Consider the following 12,455-nt stretch of genomic DNA (forward strand, 5'->3'; position numbering starts at 1 on the left):
GAATTCAAATAAATAAATAAATAACAAATCATGCTTCTTTAATTGCAACATATTACAAACCCAAAAAATATACTGTATTCAATATTCAGATTATGTCATAATAAAAACTACATCATTCTGAAATTTTCTGGAATTCTAAATAACTAATAAACACACATAAAATTAGAAATAAAAAATTTCAGAATCTGATAAATTGAAAGAAAATATACCAGTAAACATTAAAACATTTTAGAAGTCTACAATAAAAATTTCAACCCCAAAAAACTATTCATGCAATACCAGAAACATTTTAAAGCATAAATAATGAATTATTCTCACAGAAAAAATAATTTTTATTTTCATAAAAATTTCAAAATTTTACAAAACATGAAAAATTTAATTCTGAGTCTAACGGTACCAACCACGCATAAAACAAATCTATAACGAATTAATTATGACCATTTAACGTGATTTAGAATTTAAAACAGAACAAACAGTGCCTTAGTACCGCCAGCCAAGCCACGGAGAAAAACGACGCGGCTCAATGCGCGGCTCAGTGCACGGCGCGCGCGTGGACAGCGCCGCTGATGCGCGCATGGCAGCGTGTGCAAGCGCATGTAAGCCGTTCACGGCGTCAGGTGGCACGTGTGGACCACGTGCCGCCTTCTAGGGTGTTTTTTGGTCCAATTTCGATACTGTCAGACTCTTTTTTCCAAAATAAAATCATTTGTGGTATTAAAAATGACATTAATGAACATAAAAATAGGATTTTTTATGCTCTTAATCTAATGAGAGTTGACATTTTCATCATTTATAAATATTCATGTATATAATGTGTATATATATATATATATATAAATATACACTTGATTAAAGAAAACACGAAAATACCCATTCAAGCTCTGATACCAATGTGAAACAAAGTATAACGCAGCGGATGAAAAGTTTTCATAGTCATACCTTTTCAGTAGAGTCTGAAGTGAAGGATCTCGTGGGTAAATCACGTGCTTCTAGGGAGTGAACAACCAACCCAGCAGTGGAGTGATATTACAAAATGAATATTACCCACACAAATCACAGTGCAAAATGGCTTGATCGTTGTTTTCGGGAGAGAGACAGTATATAGGAAAAAACATAAAAAACATATGTTGTTTTTCTCTTAATCATCCATATCCCATATCATATCAGATACATAGGATAATATCTCATCTATCCATATCAGTTGATATGATAGACATGGATATCCTGAGTGGTTATCCAAATAAGTTTTGAATTCAAATTCAAATTCAAATTCAAATTTACATAGATAAGGTTCAAAAGGTTCAAGTTCAAAAAGTTCAAAGGGTCATGTCACATGAGCGTCCAATTTCTAACAATAATTATGAGTCTCATACAATTAAGTTATGACATTTGTTATGACATTTGTGATAATCAAACCTACAAATGTCGTAACTTACATATTTTGAGAAAAGAAGATCAATCAAAACAAAATTCAAATGAAAATTTAAGAATAAAAAATATTATCAAATAAATAAATAAACAATCCCGCAATTTTAACATTAAACGTAAGAAATTCGTGAGCATGTAATTAAAGGAACACTGTGTAGAGCACATCACACACCATTATTATCACAAAAGATGTTTGCAATCCAAATGCAGGTCATAATCACAAACAAACAGCATGTTTATTGACCCGGAAAATGGAATCAGAAAAGAAAAGATTTTGTGCTTTTCTGGGAGATAGGCTTTTATCAATCCAAAATCTACCTACTGATATGAGCAACGAAAGAGTCCAACTCCATGCGAGAAACGCCACCTTCCGCGACTGCTTCCCGCACGGCTCCGCCTAATTCCGCCGCCCTCTTCCTAATATTGTCTCCTTCCTCCGAACCCATCAATCTCTTCACCACCTCTGCAACCATTGTCGCCGTAACCAACTCCTCTCGACGGCCCCAATCCTTTAAAACCACACCAACTTTTAAAAATTTGGTCACGAGCACAGTGTTCCTTGGCTGGTCCGAGTGCATTGGCCAAGCCAAGATTGGAACTCCCATAGAAAGACTCTCCATACATGAATTCCAACCACAGTGACTCACAAACCCACCTGTTGATGGGTGACCCAGAATTTCCAACTGTGGCGCCCACTCTCCCACCACCATGCCTCTCCCTTTTACTCTCTCTTCATACCCTTTTGGCAGCTCAGCTCTCCTCACTTCTCCAACAAACACATCTCCTTTGTCAGCTTCTCTGAGTACCCAAATGAATTTGTGACCACTCTGTTCTAACCCGACTGCGAGCTCTCTGATCTGTTCATCGGTGAAAGAGGTGGTGGTTCCGAAAGAAACGTATATCGCTGAGTTTGGAGGTTGTTTGTCAAGCCACTTCAAACATTCATGGCGTTGATTGGTGTTTGTGCTGTGTTGTATTGCCACGGGATTGAATGGTCCAATGGCCCAGTGTTTCTTGCCTTTGCTGATCTGTTCCTTTGCAAGCAAATTGAGGTACGGACCTGTTGGGTTGGGATTTTAGACACCAAAGCAATTACAAACATATGACAAAATAAATAGGTAAATTACATTATTAGCCCTTATAATTTAAGAATCAGTGAATTATTAGTTATTATAATTTTAATTTCAACAATTTGATTCTTGTACTTCTAATTTAATTACAATTTGATCCATCTATCACTTATTGTCACAAAAAATAACATGTATAAAACTAGAGGGATTAAAATAGAATTTAAAACAAATTACAAAGACGACCAGTATAATGTTACACTTTAGACTCTTTAGTTTTGCACATGATTTGTTTTGGTTTAAAATGTTACAATGGATAATAGAGGGATCAGATTGTAACAAAATTAAAACTATAAGCACAAAATTAAATTACGAGACCCAAAATAAGGTTTTAAAGGACCTAATTTACCCAAATAAATATATGAAAAATATGAGTCAAGAAATTAATGAAGACCTTCAATTGCTTTGCTGGTGTTGTAAAGATAGCCAGAGCTGTACTTTTGGTAATCAACTTGGTTGCTAAGGAATCTCTCAAACTCAGCAGTGAAACACCCTTCCAATGAAGGAACGTCTTTGAGTATCTCGGCATCAATTGCAAAAGGCCTTTCCATGGCTTCCCAAGTGTATAAAAAGAGAGTAAAAGCCGACACACTACGAAAAACGTAAGACTCAGCGTTTGGTATCGACGCCACATCTTGAACCACAGAAGCCATCAAAGAATCATGAATAATATTGGAAATCAAGCAAGCTATTTGTTAATGTAATAAAACCAACTGCATGCTTATATCATTAATATATATTTAATAGGTAGTGCTTCTCCATCAGATGATTTATTGTAGTGCTTTAGGTAGTGCCTTCAACTTTCGGCTAGTGCCTTCAACTTTCGGCTACTTTGTATTTTTATATGTTTGCTTTCATAATGTAGTATCATAATGATGTTGTATTAGCTCTCCTATATAATGGAGCCTTCTCTTTATGTTTAATACACAATTGAATCACAGAGTGTATTAGCTCTTTCAATCACTCTCTCTCTCAATATTTATTTCATGGTATCAGAGCAGGTGTAATCCTGTCTCATCATCAATATTTTTTTTTGTTGTCTCTCTCTTCTACTCAAATCTATTCTTCTATTTCATGCCTAAATACGGTCCAGCTTTTGGAATGGCTATCGACTCATCCTCCTCTTCTTCTGATATTATCATCTCATCATCTTTATCCTCTCATCAAATGGAAACCTCTCATCTTCCGATCACCGCCCATAAACTGAATGGGCAAAATTATTTGCAATGGTCTCAATCCATATTAATGTTTATACGGGGAAAGGAGAAAGACGACTACATCACCGGAGCCTCAGCACTACCAGAAACCACAGCATCAACCTACAAAAGGTGGATAGCTGAAAATAACATGGTCATGTCGTGGCTCGTCAACTCTATGACCACTGACATTGGCGAAAATTTTCTGTCATTTGATACTGCCAAAGAGATCTGGGACATGGCAAAAGAAACGTTTTCAGACAAGGAAAACACATCTGAAATCATCCAGCTTGAAAGCTCCCTCCACGATTTACGTCAAGACAATCTTACGGTAACTGAATATTTCAATACCCTTACTCGTCTATGGCGTCAACTTGATACGTTTGAGGTTCATAACTGGCAGTGTGTTGCTGATGGTTTGTTGTATAAAAAGATTGTCGAAGGGAAGCGTGTGTTTACATTCTTGTTAGGATTAAACACAAATCTTGATGAAATCAGAGGAAGAATTATGGGAGTAAAACCGCTACCTAGCCTTAGAGAGGCATTCTCTGAAGTCCGTCGCGAAGAAAGCCGGAAAAAACTCATGATGGGATCCCATCAACAACTGAATATGGCAGAAAGCTCGGCTCTTAAGACTCAATTCGCTCCTATTGACAACCGTCAGAAAAATAAAGGAGGTAGGCCTTGGTGTGATCATTGTAGAAAGCCGGGTCACTCGAGAGAAACTTGCTGGAAGATTCATGGAAAGCCAGCAGATTGGAAGCCACGTCAGCCTCTTGAGAAAGAAGGACGAGGTAATCATGTAGGTACAAATGAACGATCACCACAACCTGAAGCAAGCCCTTTCACCAAGGAGCAAATGGAGATGCTCCAGAAACTACTACAGTCACAATCTGGTTCGTCTTCCAACCACATCATTGGATCCGGAACCTTGGCTCACAAAGGTAATTCTTTGAACGCCTTTACTGTTGGTAAGAAACGTAAAAAACCTTGGATTGTGGACTCAGGAGCATCTGATCATATGACGGGAGATGCAACAATTTTTGATACATATAGCTCATGTCAAAATAATTTAACGGTCCGAATAGCAGATGGTTCACTATCAAAGGTTGCTGGTATAGGTTCAGTTGTGCTGTCTAGGAATCTTATTCTCAACTCTGTTCTCCTTGTTCCTGACTTGGACTGTAATTTATTGTCAATTAGTAAACTCACTAAGGAAAAGAGGTGTGTTACTAATTTTTTCTCCACTCATTGTGAATTTCAGGATTTGGATTCGGGGAAGACGATTGGCAATGCTGAGGAATGCTCTGGACTCTACATCCTTAAGGAACGCCACTATCCACAGGAACAACCTCAAACGGCAATTCGTGGTAGTTCTTTTTCGGTTTCGTGTCAAAATAACGATAGAGCAATTATGTTGTGGCACTATCGCTTAGGTCATCCGAATGTTATGTATCTCAAGCATTTATTTCCTTCATTATTTAAAACTCCAAAACCTTTTGATTGTGAAATCTGTCAATTGTCTAAGCATGTACGGTCCCATTTTCCCATTCAATCCTATAAAGCGTCTCGTCCATTCTCACTAATTCATAGTGATATCTGGGGTCCATCAAGAATAAAAAATGTAACTGGTACTAGGTGGTTTGTCTCATTCATAGATGATCATACTAGATTAACTTGGGTCTTCCTCATGAAAGACAAATCTGAAACAAGCCAAATTTTCAAAAATTTTCAAATTATGATTCAGACACAATTCCAGTCAAAAATCCAAATTCTAAAATCTGATAATGCTCGGGACTATTTCAACTCCATTCTAGGAGAATTTTTAGCCAAAGAAGGGATAGTTCACTTAAGTTCATGTGTTGACACCCCACAACAAAATGGCATCGCTGAACGGAAAAATAGACATTTGTTAGATGTTGCTAGATCGCTAATGTTTTCCACAAATGTTCCACAATTCTTCTGGGGGGAAGCTGTTCTTACAGCAGCCTACCTTATCAATAGGATGCCATCTAGGGTACTACAATTCCAAACTCCTTGTCAACTTCTCCTAAAATCCTTTCCAACTACTCGCCTCATCTCCACTATCCCACCAAAAATTTTCGGGTGTTCTGTCTTTGTTCATATCCATCAACAGTATCGAAGTAAACTTGATCCTAGGTCGCTCAAGTGTATCTTCATTGGGTATTCGTCACATCAAAAAGGGTATAAGTGTTACTCTCCGGTCACAAGGAAATTCTACAATTCCATGGATGTCACATTTTTTGAAACCCAGTCTTACTACCCTAAAATCGTTCTTCAGGGGGAGACTCCACCCCAGGAAAATCAATTTTGGACCCTTGAGTCATTTAGTGAGCCATCCATCACCACCAAGAATCCCACACCTCCTGAGTCATTGAATCAATCTTTACCTGCCGAAAATTCTGAGTTCATTGTTGACTTGCGGGATAATGAGCACATCCAAGAGGAAACGGAGGAAGGAGCAATTTCTCAACAATCCCATGAGGCTGAACCGGGTTCTAATCCAAGCAACATTCCAGGTGACAATCTTCCTCCCACAGATAGTACTGATAATTCTGAGTTAGAAAATAGTATTCTTAATATGCCCATAGCTTGGAGAAAAGGAGTTAGATCATGTACTCAGCATCCCATTGGGAACTTTATTTCTTATGATAAGCTATCACCTTCGTTTCGTGCCTTCACGTCTAGCATCACGGAGATACCCATTCCTCGGAATATTCAGGAAGCTTTCAAGTATCCGAAGTGGAAGGCGGCAGTCAATGAGGAAGTTCGGGCTCTGGAAAAGAATGGTACTTGGGCAATTACTGATCTTCCAAGAGGTAAGAAACCAGTTGGGTGTAAGTGGATTTTCACAGTAAAACACAAGGCAGATGGTAATGTAGAACGTTATAAAGCTCGGTTGGTCGCCAAAGGATTCTCCCAATCCTATGGCATTGACTATCAAGAAACCTTTGCTCCAGTTGCCAAGCTCAACACTGTTCGTGTACTTTTATCCTTGGCAGCTAATCTCGATTGGACACTTCACCAACTTGATGTGAAAAATGCCTTTCTCAATGGTGACTTAGAGGAAGAAGTTTACATGGACATTCCTGCTGGACTTGAGACAACATTAAATTCCAACAAAGTTTGCAGACTCCAAAAATCCTTGTATGGTCTCAAACAATCTCCCAGGGCCTGGTTTGAACGGTTCACTAAGGCAGTGAAAGGGTACGGTTTTGTTCAATGTCAATCCGATCATACATTATTTGTGAAGCACTCCCTAGGAGGGAAATTGGCAATTATCATTGTTTATGTGGATGACATAATTCTAACAGGTGATCATGAAGAGGAAATTGGCTTACTTAAAAAATTCCTCACAAAGGAATTTGAGATTAAAGATCTTGGAAACCTTAAGTACTTTCTTGGAATGGAGATTGCTAGGTCAAAGAAAGGTATAGCAGTCTCACAACGTAAATACGTTCTAGACTTACTGAATGAAACAGGGATGCTAGGATGCAAGCCGGCAGACACACCTATGGACACAACTATCAAACTGGAAGAAAGTGACGGTAGTGCACCAAGTGATAAAGGGAGATATCAACGTCTTGTGGGAAAACTCATTTATCTTTCTCATACAAGGCCAGACATCGGCTTCTCTGTTAGTGTGGTCAGTCAATTCATGAATAATCCAACCGAAAGCAAGCTATTTGTTAATGTAATAAAACCAACTGCATGCTTATATCATTAATATATATTTAATAGGTAGTGCTTCTCCATCAGATGATTTATTGTAGTGCTTTAGGTAGTGCCTTCAACTTTCGGCTAGTGCCTTCAACTTTCGGCTACTTTGTATTTTTATATGTTTGCTTTCATAATGTAGTATCATAATGATGTTGTATTAGCTCTCCTATATAATGGAGCCTTCTCTTTATGTTTAATACACAATTGAATCACAGAGTGTATTAGCTCTTTCAATCACTCTCTCTCTCAATATTTATTTCAAATAACAACGACTCTTCGAGCAGAGGCAGAGAGTGTTCGTAGAAATGCCCCGACCGGCTCGCGAAGCTGCGTCGAGGCGTCGAAGGAAGGTTGGAGGTGAGAAGGGAATTTAATGGAGGCATTTGGGTTGGGTGGAGGAGAGAGAAAATGAGGGGTTGAGAAATCATGAAAATGGATGTTGTTGTTGTTGTTGTTGGTTGATGAAATGGGGTCCCAACCGTGGACTCGAAGCTTGGCTTGGCGGTTGTGGGCTGCGCAGCCAACGTAGTGGATGGGGATGTGGTGGTGGTAGGAGGAGGAGGAGAGGAGGCGTGAGAGTTGGAGGAGTTGGTTGAGATGGCCTTGTGCTGGAAATGGTACCATCACCACCACAACTTGGTGTTGTTCTAGGGCATTTTGGCCATGGTTGTGGTTTTTCGCCATTGAAATGGACCCATGCTTCAACATTGTCTTTGGGCACATACATATTTATAAGACATGAGTTAGAGATGGGTAATTATTCTAGTTTGAAAAAAATAAAAATTATTTTTAACATTTTTTTGACATAATTTAATTAATTTCTTAAAATTTTAATTTACATAATCGTTAAATTATAAATACACCCTATAAAATTTGTTTAAATTCGATTTTAAAAATTACATCCCACCCTTGAAATTTTAATTTCATAACAAATAGTCCATTTTATTAATAAATAAGCAAAACAGTTAGCAGTTTTTAACGATGCCAGAAATTTATTTCAATTAATAATTCAAAAAAAATTATTATTTTATAGGAAAGCAATTAGAAATTTAATGAAAAATTTTGACAATGGTAAATTCGTAATTTTTCAAACCACAGTTGACAATTTGTATTTTAAGCAAACCTCAATTGGTATATTTGTAATTTATTCTATTTTTAATAGTAATTTGTTAGTCTTATGAATGAAAAATGATATTGTCATATCTTTTTTATTAAAATATATTTTTATTTTTATTTTTATTTATTTCAATGTTTGCCTGCCACATATATTAGTTGCAGTTACTTCTATCTTATTTGGATGCCTTCTAAAATAGCATATTATTGTCTTTTTGTCTTTCTTTTTTTAATCATATCACCTATCTACATTTTTGCCCATCTTTTTTATAAAAGGTCAAAAACTTACTTAAATAAATTATTCATAAACAACCCTTTAAAAATAAAATATAATTAGAATCCAATGTAAGTATGTCAAAAGAGAGAGATTAATTGCATTTTTCTCAATATAGACGATTCGAACTCATTTGGGCTCCACTTTATTGATCTAAACTGTTTATTATTTAATGCCTTTTGAGTAAATTATTTATAAAAAAAATTAAATTGATTGAATATCGATAATTATATGTTTACATCACATTTTTTATATATATAAAAAATACAACAAATATAATTATAAAAATACGATGTTCATTTGTTTAAGAAAAATATGATCAAAATATATAATTATTGATATCCGAATAATATAATTTTTATTTTTTATAAATGACTTATTTGAGAAGTACTAAAAAAATAAAATAAAATAAAAATTTAATGTTTTATATCAACAACCCGAGGTCGGCTCAAATGGCCTAAATTGTACTCTCTAATTCAAAATGTAGACGGGAGGGAACCCCCTCGAAAATAATATATACCTCATTTATATTTATTGGTTAGAAGTTACGAAATTTATAATTATTGTTTATAATTCCTATAACATTATTACATATTTTTTATATAAATGTTTTAGGATAAATTATAAATACACATTTTGAAATTTGTTTCAAATATAAATTGCCCCCTGTAATTTTAGAAATTACATCACATCCTTTAAAATTTCTAATTTCATAACAAATGACCAATTTTATCAATAAATTATCAAATCAATTAACAGATTTTAATAATGTTAGAAATATATTTCAATTAATAATTCAGCTAATTTTATTATTATATAGGAGAATATGTAGATACTTCATTTTTAAAATTAATTTTGTTAAATAAAAAATTCTTAAAGAGGGTATTTGTAATTTTAAAAATTATAAAGAACAATTCGTATTTTAAATAAATCTCAATGGTATATTTGTAATTTATTTAATTTTTTATTATAAAATTTTGTTACATTTCACTTTACCCCATTGTCCTCATTTTCATATTTTCATGGAGTAAATTGCACATTAAATAAAGCATAGAGGGTTAAAGTGTATTTTATCTCCCAAATAAATGATGAAAATATTTATAGTTCATACACCTAGGTTGCTTATGTATAGGGGTATTTTAATATTTTTTATTAAATCGGTAACGGGCCAAACAATATATTTCAGTGCACAAACGACAAAGAGATTATGTGATTATTTTTAAATGAAAAGAGTTAATGTGGATAAGAGCCAAACTGGAAGGGATAAAGTAAAGTTTGTCTTAAAAAATTTAGTTGTTACGTCTATATATTCTTGGTTATTCTATTTTTTTTTATATAATTATGACTAATTTTTTGTTTTAATTATGATATTATTTTAATTATTACTCATAAAATTTTTAATTATGCCCCATATAATAATTTGTTATAATTTTGTAATTATAACTCAAAAAATATAAAATTATATCATATATTTTTAAATTATAAAATATATATGGTACGTACTATTTTGTAGATTATGTAAGTGATGACGACAATAATGAATCCAAAGGTAATTTGTCGTGTTGTTGTTTTGTATTCAACGATATGCCGTACTTCATTCTTCTATCTTTCCTATTATATTATATTTTCTCTTGTTCTGGATAAGATCACATACTGGGTCATGCCGAATTCGGATGGCTGCTGTGTCCCTTTCACAATAGTTATTGTTGGGCTCATTTTAGAATTTATTTTTAATAATTTAAATTATTTATATTTTTAAATATATTAAGTAAAATTTATTTTAAAAAAATTAAGTTAATCGAATATCGTTAATTATTTTATTTATTTATATTTAGCGTATGCCCGTGCCTAAAGATACGGTGTAAATAATGTTGTGATCAAAATACAGTTATAAATTATACATATCATATTAAAATTTATAAAGTCTATAATATTTTTTGACAAAAATATTGAAAAAATATGAAGAAATACTATTCTTTTTAAAAAATTGTACAATTGTACTTGCATCACACGCTTTCTAAAACTTGAATAAAATAACAACGAAATAACCCCAAACTCTGGTGATGCAGCCCATAGAGATGCACCGAAATACTCCTACTACCAAATAAATAATTATTATGTTGTTTAAGAATTTCAATTTAGCAGTTTGTCCAACAAACAATAAAAGCTAAATAAATTAAGATTCTAAAAATAATAATAATAATAAATACAGTATTGTAATTTCCCAAAAGTCATGGAATTTTCGAACCCACTTCCCTGGTTGGTAGTGGGTCACCCAAACCTCTTTTTTTTCTTTTCATTTTTTGTTTCTCTAAACTTCACTCTCTATCACCTTTCTTGCTTGCTTTTTCCATCCAGCCAATGACATTTTGGACTCATAGTCTTCATTTTGATGAACCAATTTGTAGAGCTTTTAAAGTTTACAACATGTTGAAAGTGTTCAAAAAATTTAACTATCCTGGGCAATAGCCAAAGATGCTAACACCTTCAGATTTTAACACCTTCAAACTACTGATTTATGAGCTGATAAATAATACAAATCTAATTTATGGTGAGTTTGATTAGTTTTAAGTATGAGTGTCTAACCAGGCAAGTCCCTAGGCTTGGTTTGGAGGTTTAAAAATGTATCACACATAAGTGATGTGTCATCTAGTGTACATCCGTGTCTAAATTAACTAGCGGTAACCCGTGCGATACATAGAAAAATAGACTATATATATTTTGTGTGATAAATAAATCATCTTAATCTTAAATTATATCTTAATAGTGACAAGCCATAATATTAAGCCATCTAGGTAGATGTTAACAATAATTAACTCACAAAATTTTACAATAAAATTTGATATGCATAAGAAATTATTAATTATAAAAATTGTTGAGAATAATAGTATCACAATTACTTGATAATATAAATAACTTGTATCAAACTAAACAAAACATTAAAAAAGAGAAATTCTATAAGCTCAGAAAAGTTATCATAAATTTACTTGGACTTTTAAATCAATGGTGTATATTATTATTGTGGGATCAAATTATAAATAAATATCAACTTTTAATTATAATTTATAAGTAGTTTTTAAAAAAATTTAATCTAAGTTTGTTGCCTTGCTTATAAAAAGAACTTCTCAAACAAATAATTAATTGATTATATTAGCAACTCTCTATCTTTGATTTCCTCTATCAATGACACACTCATATCATATCAAAGTATAAATCATTCTCCATAGTTTGAATAATACTGGCATAGTTCCTACGTCATTTTAAAAAAATTAATCAAGATAAGAATGTCATAGTATTATAAAAATTATATAAGAGAATAGTTTTAATCCATTTTATTTATAAAAAAATGATAAAAAATTATTTGAATTGTACTTGAAAAAAATATAACAAATGATAGCTTTAATCATTATATACCAAAAAAAAAAAAATTATATCGGTTACTCAACGAAAAAATGGTCAAATACAAATAGAGTCATGAACATTGAATTAAATCATATGGACTTTAAATTGATAGTATAATCTAGCAAATCAACTAATAATAACATAGAGATATTGACAAATATGTAGTACTTCCCT

At 33.4% G+C, this 12,455-nt stretch overlaps 1 protein-coding gene across 1 annotated transcript; it reads right to left on the reverse strand.

Moving 5' to 3' along the window:
* Nucleotides 1-1,482: 1,482 nt before the first annotated feature.
* Nucleotides 1,483-8,197, reverse strand: LOC114278758 (zeatin O-glucosyltransferase). The gene is made up of 3 exons (XM_082898402.1): nucleotides 7,759-8,197; nucleotides 2,950-3,225; nucleotides 1,483-2,488 (listed from the first exon to the last, which is right to left on the reverse strand). Exons 1-3 carry the CDS (start codon nucleotides 8,174-8,176, stop codon nucleotides 1,743-1,745), a joined length of 1,440 nt encoding a protein of 479 aa, XP_082754528.1. The 5' UTR covers nucleotides 8,177-8,197; the 3' UTR covers nucleotides 1,483-1,742.
* Between the last annotated feature and the right edge of the window lie 4,258 nt (nucleotides 8,198-12,455).

The sequence above is a fragment of the Camellia sinensis genome, chromosome 12, assembly GCF_055761805.1.
Source record: "Camellia sinensis isolate YWXY chromosome 12, ASM5576180v1, whole genome shotgun sequence".
NCBI lineage: Eukaryota > Viridiplantae > Streptophyta > Magnoliopsida > Ericales > Theaceae > Camellia > Camellia sinensis.

Excerpts from the sequence above, each read along its gene's own strand:
- LOC114278758 (XM_082898402.1), bottom strand. The coding sequence starts at position 8,176 with ATGGCGAAAAACCACAACCATGGCCAAAATGCCCTAGAACAACACCAA. Across the intron at positions 3,226-7,758 it reads CTCTGCTCGAAGAGTCGTTG|TTATTCATGATTCTTTGATG; the intron begins TTATTTGAAATA and ends TGATTTCCAATA. Across the intron at positions 2,489-2,949 it reads CACCAGCAAAGCAATTGAAG|GTCCGTACCTCAATTTGCTT; the intron begins GTCTTCATTAAT and ends CCAACCCAACAG.